Here is a 14,376-nt window from a genome sequence, read left to right as displayed (position 1 = left end):
TTATATAATTAATTTTTTTATTATTTATGATAAATAATTATTAGTTTAAAAGTATACTTAACAATTATATGATTATAATATTTATAATTATAACATTTGAAATTAGAATATTTGTTGGTAGAATTTAAATTTAAATTTTCACTATTAAAATAACTTTTATAAATATTTCTAGTAATATATACAATTGAGTTAAACAAGATTAACTATAATATTTTTAATTATTAAAGCTATTTTTATTAATTTGTATTATTAAATTATAGTAAAAAAATAAAATAATTCAATATTAAATTACATCTTTAATGGTCATTTAGCATACTAACAACAAGGACTAATAAATTTTACTAAATAAATTCAATTTATCAGCTACGAGTTATCGGCTACCAGCTACTAGCTGCATTGATTAGCTGATCCAAATAAACCCTAAATATATTTGTACAATTGATCGCGTCAATTCTTTATTATCACACAATACTGGAACTTTAAGGAATGCTGAAGTACCACTAGACTAAAACTCATTAGTAGTTATGTTAATTAACTTGTTATCCGTGCGTTGCAGATTAATGTTATTATTTTGATAATAAAATTAAGTTTACAAATAATATTTAATAGAACTTTAATATTTAATTTTTATTTATAATATTTTAAAAAATAACAATAAATTAAATATTTTTCTTAATTCTAGAATATCGTTTCACGGGGGACTTAATTATGAGTATTTTCACTCTTATACTAATGTCTAGTAATCAAAATGTTGTTTGGATATAGTAATATTTAAAAGTAAATTAATATTAAAACTAAAACTAAACTATTGGTATATTAATCAAAGATAAAACTTATTCAGGTAGTAAATCCCCCTAATAAGTTAAATACTTCATAAATCAAATAGCAACTAAATCAAATCCAAGAGTTGAGTTGGCATTCCATAAAATTAGGTGAAAACATTTCTCAAGTGATTAAACCTCTAGTTCATGAGGGAAATGAATCTCTTCTCAAAACCACTTATTTAGGTCATACAATAAAATTAAGGAACTATTAAATCAAAGGATTTTATAAATCTATCTCTAGTATCCCAATCAATCATCAATTCCTAAGATGTGATGAATTCATTAAATAGTTATCTCTAATTAATTTATTAAAATAAATTTTAATTAATACGTTGACTTATTAACTTTGAATCAATCTATACAATATAAATTAGGGTTTATTAAAATCTAAAATAGCAAGAAAATTAGTTTCCACATATTAAAATTAAGAAACAAAGATTAGGGAAAGAAAATATAAAACTATTCATGGATAAGTATAGATGAAAATCTTCAATCTTGAAAAAAAAATGATGGAAATGATGTTCTTCCTTGAAAGTAACTAATAAAATTCTAAGAAATGAAAGTAAAATAAAGTTTCTAAGTGTTTCTCTAGAAATGAACTAATGATGGAACTTTTTTAAAACAACACTAAAAGTTGATTAGTATGTGTCAACTAACGCAAAATAGATCAACTAACTAATATTTATGATAAAAATAGCAATAACAGGTTTTAATCATACATATAAGTAAAGAATAATAAGCAAACTTAATTGGATAATTCATTAAATGTGGTAACTTAATCTAAAACTTAAACAAACGACAGTTTGCATATTCACATGCCTTGATTATAGCAAAACCCAATAAAAATCCTAACATGCCAATCCAATTGATTTTCACAAAAACTGTAGATCCAAATCTTAATCATGCATTCTAATGAAAATAATACTAACCTAATAAGACATCATGGCAAACCCAGATTTAAACAGGTAAAACATATAACAAATAAGATTCAAACATAAACCTTGTTAAAAGTTGCATTTATCCTATATCGCTTGATTACTAAGCTGTTATAGTTTATATAAGTGAATTGTGCACCCTCTTACTTTGAGCTAGCTTTGGGAATGGGTTCTACCTAAGCCCACTTATCATGGTATTAGAGCCGGCCTTTTGTTTACAATCACGGGTTTGGACCCGACCCGTTTGAATATCATGTTAAGCGTGAGGAATGGTGTTAGAAGTTATATTTATCCCATATTGCTTGATTACTAGACTACTATAGTGTATATAAGTGAATTGAGCACCCTTTTTCTTTTGAACTAGATTTTGAAAATGAGTTCTACCTAAGCCCATTTATCAAACTCTAATCATGGGTAATCTAATAGATTCAATATAGTAACAAAATAAACAATCATAAAGGAAGGGAGTAGAATATGATGAGATGATTTGATTAGAGAACCATTAAGTTATCACGGTATTGTGCAATCTCTTAGGTCTTAGGAGGAGGATAGGTTGGCTTGAAAATAGAATAGGAATGGATAGGTTGGCTTGAAAATAGAGTAGGAATCTAGAGTATGTTGCCAAAAACTTAACGATGCTCTGTAGGGAATTGCCAACCTCCTGGCTTAGGGTTTCCTTTTCTATTTATAGAATGAATAAAATCCTAGAGCTTAGGATAAACTCTCCATTTAATTATCGATAATTCCAAGAAAAGCAAGATGATGACAAAAAAAATCATCACCTTGGCGTGATTTTCATCTTTAATTGTGTTTTCAAGACTCATTGCATCAAAAGGTATCTTTGTATCTCTTATGACGAAGAAAAATCATCGCCTTAGCGTGAATTTTTTTTAGAGATTCTTGATTTTCATCTTTAATTATGTTTCCAATACTCATTGCATCAAAAGGTATATCGGCATCTCGTATCCACGATAAATAATTCTTGCCTGTGATATCAAGTGCTAGAAATTTAAGTTTTATTAAACTCAACATTATCTATATAAAAATAAATAACATGTCAATCCGTATTAGTTTTTTAGAGACTAATATACTTAATTTTTCAAGAACATAAAATATTAGTTCTTTAATAAATTGGAATACTAGATTTCAAGATATTTAATTCTTTAGGAATTTAAGGTCAATGTACTTGTATAAGTAGTTTTTAGCCAGCCATTTAGTTGTAACCCTCTTGTTCTTGTATGCAATCTAACAAGTATGCTCATTTCTGAATATTTTGATAATAAAACGTTGATTTGTTGAGTCTATTGAGGCAAAAATGGTTTAGGGACAATTGTTTTTTACACAAACAGCTCTAACTTATTCCATAGTGTTCCTTGTCAGCATAATATATATTCTCTCTTGAATTGTAAACTTAGTCAATGCTTGTTTAAATTCAGATAGACCACTCAATCTCATACTTAAGCAAAATGATACCTTCTCAGCTTTACGTCCAAAGACTAGAAATTTTGATATCCATCGTCTTGCATGATCATCATCATATGCATCTATAATTTGTCTCATTCCCATCACTTATAACAACTTTCTCTTCTTCACTAGCATTTACTCTAATATTATTTGCACTTCTTCGAGTTAAATCTGCATTTGTTACAGGTTTTGCCTCAGTCTTTTTTCTTAGTCTAAATTGCCTCACATATCTTTAGTTTCTCTTAATTCTTCATCATCATTAGATAACTCTTCACATTTAATAATTTCCTCATCAAAATACTTATCCCCTTCTTCATCATCTAACTCATCATGATTCTCACATCCTTTTGGTAGAACCAACCCTATCTATTTCTCTTAGTTCTTCATATACCAATCGTTCTTTATCCCCAACTATGGTGTCTTGTTCAAGTGTACCAGCCCTAGCATCATCATCAATTTCCTTTCCTATATTAGACACACTAGGACTATTATTATCCCCACCCAACTCTCCTTTGCCAACATCATTACCCTTATTATTTTTCCCAACCAAATCAGGACTACCCAAGTCTTTATCAATAGTTAGGTCACTTATCTCCCCACTTGAATGTGAAATTTCAACATAGTCCTTTAAGATTTTATGCTTAATATATACTTCTATTGTGTCATATAACATATCTTTATCTGACAACTCAGATAAAAGTCTTAACCCAAGTGCCAAACTGCTACTAGGTATTTTAAAATGTATTTTTCTATATTTCTATATCCCATAGTATTTTTGACTGTCTTTTGAAATGAGATAAAAGAATAGCTATCTACATCTACGTTAATTTTCACCTTATTTCCCCTTCTATATAACATAACTAAGTATTTCCATAATCACTGATGAAAGTCACACTGTAGAAAAAGATCAATATATTGCTTTTATAAAAATTGAAATTGTCCAACCCATATATTAACAATAGTAAAAGGACAATGTATACCAAAAAGTTAATAAATTAAAGTAATAATTTTTAAAAGTGTTAACAGCTGCATAAAAAGTTATATACTAGCATACTAAAACGATAAGTAGCATACATTTTCATTGTGACAGAGAATCTTCTACCTTTTTAGAGTTAGGATTTTCAATAGATTTAGGGTTTTTTCAAAGTAAATTTCTATTAGAAATAAATTTTTTGTTTTAGACTGATTTTGGAATATAAAAGTCATTGTATACTAAAAGAAAGCTACGTGCAAGTCCCGTGCCTAACTCCTATAACCATTGTCATCCACATGAGCGAGCCTAGTGTGACTGAATTTTGACACGTCGACAACTTTTAAAATAAATTGGAGAAAACAACTGAAATATATATAACATTTAAATGTTACAAATAAAAGTTTAGACACCAATTTATCAAATTTTAAAAAGTTCAAAGACTACCGATATAATTATCCCAATTAAACATTGATCAAGTTGACTGCAATCTCTGTCTGCTTCGGAAAATAATCTACTGCAAATGTAGTAACTTGAACTGAATAAAAACAATGGTAAGAAATTTAATATTCTAATCAAAAGAAAAAAAATATTGGATTTGAGTCGAGCAATTTGATATGGTCGCAATGTGTTTGTCGGGACTCGGCTCAACTATTTGCTTATGTAGTATGTACTTTCAAACTTTCAACGTCATCTGGCTATTGCATCAACTTATCAACTTCTGCTGGTGGGTCTATCACAAGCCCAAGAAATGGAGGATCATGAAAGTACAGCAACAGAAACAGAAAGGAGCAATCTTCTTTTTGCTGTTAATGGGGAGAGGTTTGAGCTCTCAAGTGTTGACCCTTCTACTACTTTGCTCGAGTTCTTGCGTACCCAGACACGTTTCAAGAGTGTTAAGCTCAGTTGCGGTGAAGGTACTCTCTTTCTTCCTCTTTATGTACACACGTGCGCAAGTTTCGATTTTTATATATATATCGATATAATTGTAGGAATTATTTCTTTTAATTGTCTCGTTTCCTTGTCTGAATGTTGAATTTTGTAATTTTTCCGTCTTAATTTTGACTATGTTTATTGTAATAACAAATCCATTTATGCACTTATAATGTTTGATGATTTGGCTTCTGTCAGTGGGATGTTGATGCTTTCAAAGAAATAGGTTTTGAGTTTTCCTGATTTATCTGTAATGCATATATGTGCTGAGATGATTTTGGATGGGTTTATTTATTGTCTACATACACAATGGGTTGTTTGGATATTCAGTTTGTGTTTAAGTTGTTTAACTTCTGTTTATTTCTATCTTAATATCCTGTGCTACTTTCATGCTTCTTTGCTGAAGAAAACAAAACGATGGAAAAAACCTTTTTTTTTTTCTCTTGAATTCGTAGTTTATATTGATACAAATCTGGAATATTGTTTTCAATACCTTAGTGATATAAAGACTGTAAGATCGCCACTTTTGAGATGGAACTAAATGTTTCTGGTCAGTTAAGAGCTCATTACACGATAAGAGCATATTTGCATTTCTTAGGCTGTAGTTGCATAGGATTTCCTTCTGTTTCTGATTATTTTGATGGAAAAACTTGATATTTGCTTTTGGTTTTCCTCTCTAGGGGGTTGGGTTCTCTTCCTTTTTTTTTTCAATCTGCATGAGTGTTGCTGAAGGCATTTAAAGTGATATTTTTTTTGAGTCATATGATATGAATGTGGCATAAGAGAAATATAATTATTCATGGCCATATCATGTATCATCAATTCAGTTATTTTTCTTCTAATCATACAAATTAATACAACTTCTTCTATACGCCACATGAGTACTGTATAAATATCTTTTGAATGCTATAAATAATTTGTGTTGAAGCAACAGTAGACAAATAGCACAATACTGAATGACTAAAGATAAGAAAAACTAACACTTCACAGCTATTACAGTGGAATATTGTCAAATGGTATGAGATGTTCCCTAACTTCCTTTTTCAATATTCTTGTCCCATGCTGAAGCTGGTGTTGCTTTGGGCTGTAGAAGTTCACTCATTGGCCCCTTTCACTAAGGATGTTATAGAGCAAACAAAGAAAATAAGTAAAGAAAAAAGAAAGAAATATTATAATCTGTGGGGTGAGTTTCATATCTTAAAAACAAAAAATTTCAAATATATTATTTTCTTTAGTTGTTCTTCAATGAGTTATCATTGTAGCCTAATATATGATCAAGTAGGCTTTTTTATGGTTTATTTCTGGAGTCAGAATGAAGATTACTCAAACAAATTAGAGCAATGGAACATTTAAGTGGTTTCTCAATATGTATTCTAATTGATGGTTGTAGGTGGTTGTGGTGCTTGTATTGCGCTGCTCTCCAAGTATGATCCGTTCAGTGACGAAGTTGAGGATTTTACTGTAAGTTCATGTCTCACATTGCTTTGCAGTATAAATGGATGTTCAATTACAACAAGTGAAGGCCTTGGTAATAGCAAAGATGGCTTCCACTCAATTCACCAGAGGTTCACAGGATTCCATGCTTCTCAATGCGGCTTTTGTACTCCAGGAATTTGCATCTCACTCTATGGGGCCCTTGTTAATGCTGAAAAGACAGATCGACCAGAGCCCTCACCAGGATTCTCCAAGCTTACAGTGGTTGAAGCTGAGAAAGCTGTTGCAGGAAATCTTTGTCGCTGTACTGGATATAGACCCATTGCCGATGCATGCAAAAGTTTTGCAGCTAATGTTGATATGGAGGACTTAGGATTCAACTCTTTCTGGAAGAAGGAAGACATTCAGGAAGCAAAGATAAGCAAGTTACCTGTGTATAATCATAATCACAATAGTTGTACTTTCCCTGACTTCTTAAAAAGGGAAGTCAAAGATTCCTTGCTTTTGGATTCTAAAAGATACCATTGGTACAAACCTGCTAAAATTGAGGAGCTTCATGACTTATTAAAATCTAGTGATGCTGATGGAGTTCGTAGGAAACTAGTGGTTGGTAATACAGGTGTGAGTTACTATAAGGAAGTAGAGTATTATGACACGTACATAGACCTCAGAAATATTCCTGAGCTCTCAATCATTAGAAGGGAGCAGTCAGGAGTTGAAATTGGGGCTGCTGTCACTATTTCGAAAGCTATTGAAGCTTTGAAGGAGGAAAGTAAAGGTGAGTTTCTCTCAGAATGTAAAATGATATATGAAAAAATTGCTATTCATATGGAGAAAATTGCTGCTGCATTTGTTAGAAATACAGGTAGTGTTGGGGGAAATTTAGTGATGGCACAGAGGAAACATTTTCCTTCAGATATTGCTACTATACTTCTAGCAGCTGGTTCATCAGTTGAGATAATGACAGGCATTATTCGTAAAAAGCTTACACTGGAGGAGTTTTTGGGAAGGCCTCCATTGGATTCCAAAAGTGTACTTTTAAGTGTTAGGATCCCTAATTGTGAATCAATTAAGAATGTATCTCTTGAAAGAGATAATAAGTTGTTATTTGAAACCTATCGAGCTGCACCGAGGCCCCTTGGAAATGCTTTGTCCTATCTGAATGCTGCTTTCTTGGCTGATGTTGCCTGCTCTAAACAATCGGGTGGAATTGTGTTAAATAGCTGTCGGTTGGCTTTTGGTGCTTTTGGAACCAAACATGCAATTAGGGCGAGGAAAGTTGAGGAATTTTTAGCTGGAAAATTGTTAACCATTGGTGTTCTTTACGAAGCTATTAAATTGGTTAAATCTACTGTGATACCTGAAGAAGGGACTCGACATCCTGCATATAGGACAAGCTTAGCTGTTGGTTTTCTTTTTGACTTTCTTGGCCCAGTATCAGTTACTCTTGGTAGTGGTTGGTTAGATGGAGGTATAAATTCTTCAATATTCAACGGTGCGATACTAAACCAAAATCAAGCGTGGCTGGACCAAGTCAAATTCCCCACTTTGCTATCTTCATCAAAGCAGGTGGTCCAAATAAACAAAGATTATCATCCCATTGGCGAGCCAGTTACAAAATCTGGAGCTGCTCTTCAAGCTTCTGGTTTGTAAGCTTTCTTTGCCATTTGTTATGCGACTTTATATATGATATTGCTCAATGAGGCTTACCTCATTTATGAAATTTTTCTGGTTATACCTGTGCATCTTGGTGCCTTCTGCTTATATCTTTCACATCTCTCTCTCCTCTCTTACCTTTCATTTTGAAATGTCAATAATTTTCTTGATGATAATATTATATCTTCTGTTGCATATTCAAGAGAACATTATTATTCATGAAAATTTCCCAGAGAAGATCCATTCTTTTGCACGAGTATATAATGAAATTGATGAATTATATAATTTTCAAACTCTTTTACGGTTACTGGCGAATACTTCTCTGTTCTGTGCTAAGATTTTGCATTTGTGTTCAATGTACTTTAATTTAAATAATTTTCACTGATTCATAGCTCAGACTCGGCAATAAGCAAGCAGCTATTTCTCATCTTATCTTACTATACAGGTGAAGCTGTTTATGTGGATGACATTCCCTCTCCCAGAAATTGTCTACATGGTGCATTCGTTTATAGCAAAAAGCCTTTTGCGAGGGTAAAGGATATAGAACTCAATTCTAAATTTCATATCAGTGGAGTCACTGCACTTATTACTTTTAGAGACATCCCAAAAGGCGGGGAAAACATAGGTTCTAAAACTATTTTTGGTTTGGAGCCTCTGTTTGCTGATGAGCTTACTCGATGTTGTGGAGAGCGTCTTGCTCTAGTGGTGATTACCTTATCTACTACTCTTGTTTGGCAACATCAATATTATGTTTGTTTGTCTGTTGCTTTGGGATGAAATATGCATTTTGATTGGATTGTGGCAGCTACTTTGACTAATCTAGTCTATGAAACAATTTTTGTAGGTTGCAGATACACAGAAACATGCAGAATTAGCATCAAACCTTGCAGTGGTTGACTATGACCTGGAAAATCTAGACTCTCCCATTTTAACTGTAGAGGATGCTATAAAGAGATCTAGCCTTTTTGATGTCCCTCCCTTTCTCTACCCTAAACAAGTTGGTGATATATTAAAGGGAATGGCTCAAGCTGATCACAAGATTCTCTCAGCTGAGGTCCTTTTCCTTTCCCCTTGCTCATTTTCTTACTTCTCAAAAAAGGAAAATAAATTTCCTCGCACATATTGAAGTGTAAATTTATTGTCCTTCCAGTATCATCTTTCAGCATTTGTATGTACTCATTACTCAATGTCAACTTTCTGCTGAACTATTGCATCCAGATAAAACTTGGGTCACAATACTATTTCTATATGGAGAATCAAACTGCCCTTGCTGTGCCAGATGAAGACAATTGCATAGTAATTTATAGTTCAATTCAGTGCCCTGAGTTTGCACATGCTGTTATTTCAAGATGTCTTGGTGTTCCTGAACATAATGTACGTGTGATTACAAGAAGGGTTGGAGGAGGCTTTGGAGGAAAGGCCATAAAAGCCATGCCTGTGAGTATCTTCTTATACATTAGAATTCGACATATTTTTACTTCTTTATTATGAATAACTATACAAAAACTTTATGTAGAATGCCAAAAAGGTGGAAATGCATAGAAAATGTTCTTCCCATGACCTACATAGTGGGCACCTATTAAACAAAAAAAAAATGACCCAAATAGTTGGCCTAACATTTGGTATTGAGCTTAACCTTTTCGAAATTAGCTTTTCCAAAACATACCATCTTAGTTTAAACAACTATAAATTCTATGCAGTTTATCTTTGAGTTTGCTATGGATCGATAAACTGATTTTCTTTAGAAACACAAGGTTTTTGTTCTGGACTGCTGGTATATATAATATGCAAACTGGTCCCAACATTAAAATGCTGCTATGCATCTTTTGTATGGAGTTTCTTTTGGTAATAGTTTACCTTGATGTTGTTTGAATTTTCATGATATTAAAATATTAATAATAATTCCTCAATATTTGCTAATACTTATATCTTTCCTTACCGTTCCCCATCCCTCTTGAAAATGGGAGATAAGAACAAGGATAACGAATATAAATTCCTACTTGAGAACCCAAATATGTATATCCTGAGACACTTCCATTAGTTTGTTCTCATTGTTGTAATGTATCATATCATAGAGAAGATAAAGTAGACAAACAAAAGGCGTGGTATGCCAATGGTGGATCAAAACCAATTCTATGATTGTACATTTGATAAATTGTGGGAACTTGAGAATCATGAAAGCCAATTTCTTAATTCAATAGCATAATGATTTGGCCAGAAATCCAAGTACCATTTTGAATAATAGAAAACTAACAAGCTAATTCAAACTGAGATTTAAACAGTAAGATCCTTGGTTCTGTGGTGTCTTTAGAACGTCAACATTTTATTAGTAATAATTAGTCTTTTTCTCGTTGATGTTTCTGTTCAAGTCATTTTACTAGTTCATCCAATCTTTTGTTGTTGGAGCTACTTAATGGTTTGTACTTTTCAGGTTGCTACAGCCTGTGCACTAGCAGCATACAAGTTACAGCGCCCTGTCAGATTGTATCTTAATCGCAAAGTAGATATGATAATGGCAGGAGGAAGGCATCCTATGAAAATAACATACAGTGTAGGGTTCAAATCTAATGGGAAAATTACAGCCTTACAGCTTGATATATTGATTGATGCTGGCATATTTCCAGACATAAGTCCAATAATGCCAATAAATATTCTGGGCTCGCTGAAAAAATATGACTGGGGTGCTTTATCTTTTGATATAAAGGTATGCAAAACAAATCTTCCAAGTAGATCAGCTATGCGGGCCCCTGGAGAGGTGCAAGGATCATATATCGCAGAAGCTGTAATTGAACATGTAGCATCTTCTCTTTCTGTGGATGCAGATTCAGTGAGAGCCATAAACCTCCACACTTATGATAGCATTAACTTATTCTACGATAATATTGTTGGTGAGCCTCTAGAATACACTTTAACTTCAATATGGGATAAGTTAGTGACATCTTCAAGTTTTATCCAAAGGACTAAAATGATAAAAGAGTTCAATAAGTGTAATTTGTGGAAAAAAAGAGGTATTTCTCAAATACCTATTGTACATCAAGTTACATTGAGACCAACTCCAGGGAAAGTAAGCATTCTAAGTGATGGGTCTGTTGTTGTCGAAGTTGGAGGAATAGAGCTGGGCCAGGGGCTCTGGACGAAGGTGAAACAGATGGCAGCATTTGCTCTTAGTTCAATCAAGTGTGATGGAGTAGGAGACCTCTTGGATAAAGTAAGAGTCATACAAGGTGACACCTTGAGTTTAATTCAAGGGGGTTTTACTTCTGGGAGCACTACATCCGAGTCAAGCTGTGAAGTAGTTAGACTTTGCTGTAAAGATTTGGTCGACAGACTGACACCTCTGAAAGAAAGGTTACAAGGGCAAATGGGTTCTATAAGATGGGAGGTGCTAATTCACCAGGTAGCTATCAGCATTTTCAGAACATTCTGCTTATTTTCTTTGTTCTTTGACTTTTTAGACTGAAGTCTGGATAACAGAAAAGTAGTCAAAACCATGGTACTTTCTTTTCTCTTTTTTTTAACATACTGTTCTTCTGCTTAACCTTATCTTCTCTTCCCTTATATTTCTTAATACCGGATTATTTATTCCATTTCCATGGGGCCCTCTGTGAGAAGATTGTAATTGTTTGAACTGATTTTCAGGGAATCGGTATTGAACTTTATCTTCTTTATACATTCTCTGAAAGTTCTTCATCATCCAACTGCTATTGTCAACAAATTGCAGGCTTATTTGGAAGCTGTCAACTTATCAGCAAGTTCTTACTTCGTCCCTGACTTTGCTTCTATGCAATACCTAAATTATGGTGTTGCTTCGAGCGAGGCAAGTTTCCTTCTTTCTAATTCTTCTCCTCCTTATCTTTCTTGCATTGACAATTCAGGATAATGTGGATAGTTTCAGTGCTTCAATAGTTACCATGCTTAATATAGAAGTATTGTGTTGCAGGTGGAGATAGACCTTCTGACAGGACAAACAACAATTTTGAGATCAGATATTATATATGACTGTGGACAAAGTCTCAACCCTGCTGTGGATCTAGGCCAGGTTAGTTATATATAAAATATATATTCTCCAGCCTGGAAATTTCTTCTTACCATGTTAAACTACAGCCTATTTAAATGTGCTAGGGTTTTTCATCTACTTCTTGGAATTGATTTGAGGGTGAAGTGATCTTTATGGCCTTACCTGGGAGTTCTTGAGAGAGGGAGAGATTGAGATGAAAGTGGTCGGCTTTTGTGGTCTCATATATTGACAAGTAGAATTGGTTTTTGCAGATCGAAGGGGCTTTCGTCCAAGGAATTGGCTTTTTCATGCTTGAAGAGTACACAACAAACTCGGATGGATTAGTGATTGAGGATGGCACATGGACATACAAGATCCCTACACTAGACACTATACCAAAACAGTTCAATGTGGAGATTTTAAACAGTGGCCATCACCAAAAGCGTGTTCTATCATCCAAAGGTATATTGCTTCCATTATGCAAAAGAACATAACAGTTTTCTCTATGATTGCAGTATGCAAAAAGATTGTCCTATAATGAAGTTCAATGTTTTGTTGAAACGTTTTTAGCTGGATGTAAAGTATTAATATTTCTATAAGTTAATTGATAATCTGATTATTTGAAATAGAAGCAACAGCCTAAGTTTCTAATGGAATGTAAGGTAAAAATATTGATCATAATTTGCACCATTTATCTTTGCTATACTGCATTGGGCATTCAAAACAAAATAATGTCGCCTCATTATCTAAGGTATCATGTGAAATACCACAGATTATTGTGAGCTTAAAAGCACATTATATGGTCTTGAAACTTCCATTTAAGGTCTCACAAGTTGATGCCTAAGCAGTAAAGAAACTTATTTGTGACGCATGCTCAGCGAGCAGAAAATTTTATTCCCTTCATTATGTGAGAAGGGAGCAATTTTTTGAAAAAGAAAAAAGATGCTTTCCTTTCAGGAGTCTATGATGTCATACCTGATAAACTTAATGAAGAGCTTTAGTTAATGAAATAAATTTAAGACGATTTTTAGAAAAGTAAATGTAATTGAAGGGTGCATAAAAGCACCAATACTAATTGTACTAATTTTGATTACTGCTTAAAATGGAATTATTAGACTCTAAATTCCAGCAGTAGTTGCTTTTAGGCAATTATAAATGTGATGCTGTGCTTTTAGTAGTCTTCATGCTATGCATGTTGGCAAAGATTTAGTATAATTTGATCAAGATTAAGTGGTTAATCACGTGCTTTATGCAGCTTCTGGTGAACCGCCATTGCTCCTAGCAGCCTCAGTTCACTGTGCCATAAGAGCTGCTATCAGGGATGCCCGACAGCAGCTTCATTTGTGGGGTTGCCTAGATGATAGTCCTACAACGTTCGACTTGGAGGTCCCTGCCACCATGCCTGTTGTAAAAGAGCTCTGCCGGCTGGACATTGTGGAGAGGCACTTGCAGTGGAAAATGAACAGCAAGTGAATGATGAAAATACTCAATTCAAGCTGAACCTGATAATGGATAGAAGATTTTGATTAGATCTACACACAATTACGCCAGGAAATTGATCACCTATTGTAATGAAATATTACGACATACTACTAATAGCAGATATTTAGCTTGCTCAGTTACTGTTTTGACTTAGTTTTTATAGCTCATTCAGTTACTGTTTTAATTTAGTCATTAGCTTCTGTTCCATTATATATAGGTTGTTATTTTCTCATAAAACTGCTTCTATAATAAAGGAGTCACGTACCTGATGTATTCTATATATTGGTTCTTCATTTCAATAATGAATAGAAAAGACTATTAGGTTAAATTCCTTTACTCTTTATAGTATCAGAGCACTTGAGCTCTAATGAGTCTGATCCCTCTCTTTCTTCTCACATTCAAACTGCCATTATCACCTTCAATGGCTTCCATAAGCTGGCCTACTCTTATCAATGTTGATAATCCAAACAACAACAATCATATTGTACAATGTAACCCATCCTCATAATTGCCCATCAAACTTCAAGGCAGTTCCAATTTCACTACGTGGAAGACTCAATTAACACTACTTCTTGAAGGTCATGAGTTGGCTAGGCATCTTGATGGTTCCACACCTTGCCCTGAGAAGACAATCACTCATGTCAACACAAATGAAATTAATCCAGCTTATCGCCTTTGGAT

The 14,376-nt window shown here is 33.4% G+C and overlaps 1 protein-coding gene across 2 annotated transcripts; it reads left to right on the top strand.

Moving 5' to 3' along the window:
- Window positions 1–4,729: 4,729 nt before the first annotated feature.
- LOC8286576 (abscisic-aldehyde oxidase) lies at window positions 4,730–13,975 on the top strand. Of its 2 annotated transcripts, XM_002515798.4 has the most exons (11): window positions 4,730–4,747; window positions 4,861–5,110; window positions 6,517–8,205; window positions 8,662–8,921; window positions 9,061–9,270; window positions 9,435–9,653; window positions 10,648–11,613; window positions 11,938–12,033; window positions 12,157–12,255; window positions 12,486–12,675; window positions 13,469–13,975. In XM_002515798.4, exons 1-11 carry the CDS (start codon window positions 4,745–4,747, stop codon window positions 13,684–13,686), a joined length of 4,200 nt encoding a protein of 1,399 aa, XP_002515844.2. In that variant the 5' UTR covers window positions 4,730–4,744; the 3' UTR covers window positions 13,687–13,975. The 2 variants fall into 2 exon arrangements, with proteins under 2 accessions (XP_002515844.2, XP_048233784.1); XM_048377827.1 differs by lacking the exons at window positions 12,157–12,255; window positions 12,486–12,675; window positions 13,469–13,975 and having other exon boundaries at window positions 10,648–11,709; window positions 11,938–12,035.
- Window positions 13,976–14,376: the final 401 nt, after the last annotated feature.

The sequence above is a fragment of the Ricinus communis genome, chromosome 8 (genome assembly GCF_019578655.1).
Source record: "Ricinus communis isolate WT05 ecotype wild-type chromosome 8, ASM1957865v1, whole genome shotgun sequence".
Classification (NCBI taxonomy): domain Eukaryota; kingdom Viridiplantae; phylum Streptophyta; class Magnoliopsida; order Malpighiales; family Euphorbiaceae; genus Ricinus; species Ricinus communis.
Note: the sequence above shows the minus strand (reverse complement) of the source record. Positions and strands in the feature narration are given on the sequence as shown.

Coding starts and splice junctions, on each gene's coding strand:
- LOC8286576 (XM_002515798.4), top strand. Junction 11,614..11,937: donor GGGAGGTGCTAATTCACCAG/GTAGCTATCAGC, acceptor AACAAATTGCAG/GCTTATTTGGAAGCTGTCAA. Junction 12,676..13,468: donor GCGTGTTCTATCATCCAAAG/GTATATTGCTTC, acceptor TGCTTTATGCAG/CTTCTGGTGAACCGCCATTG.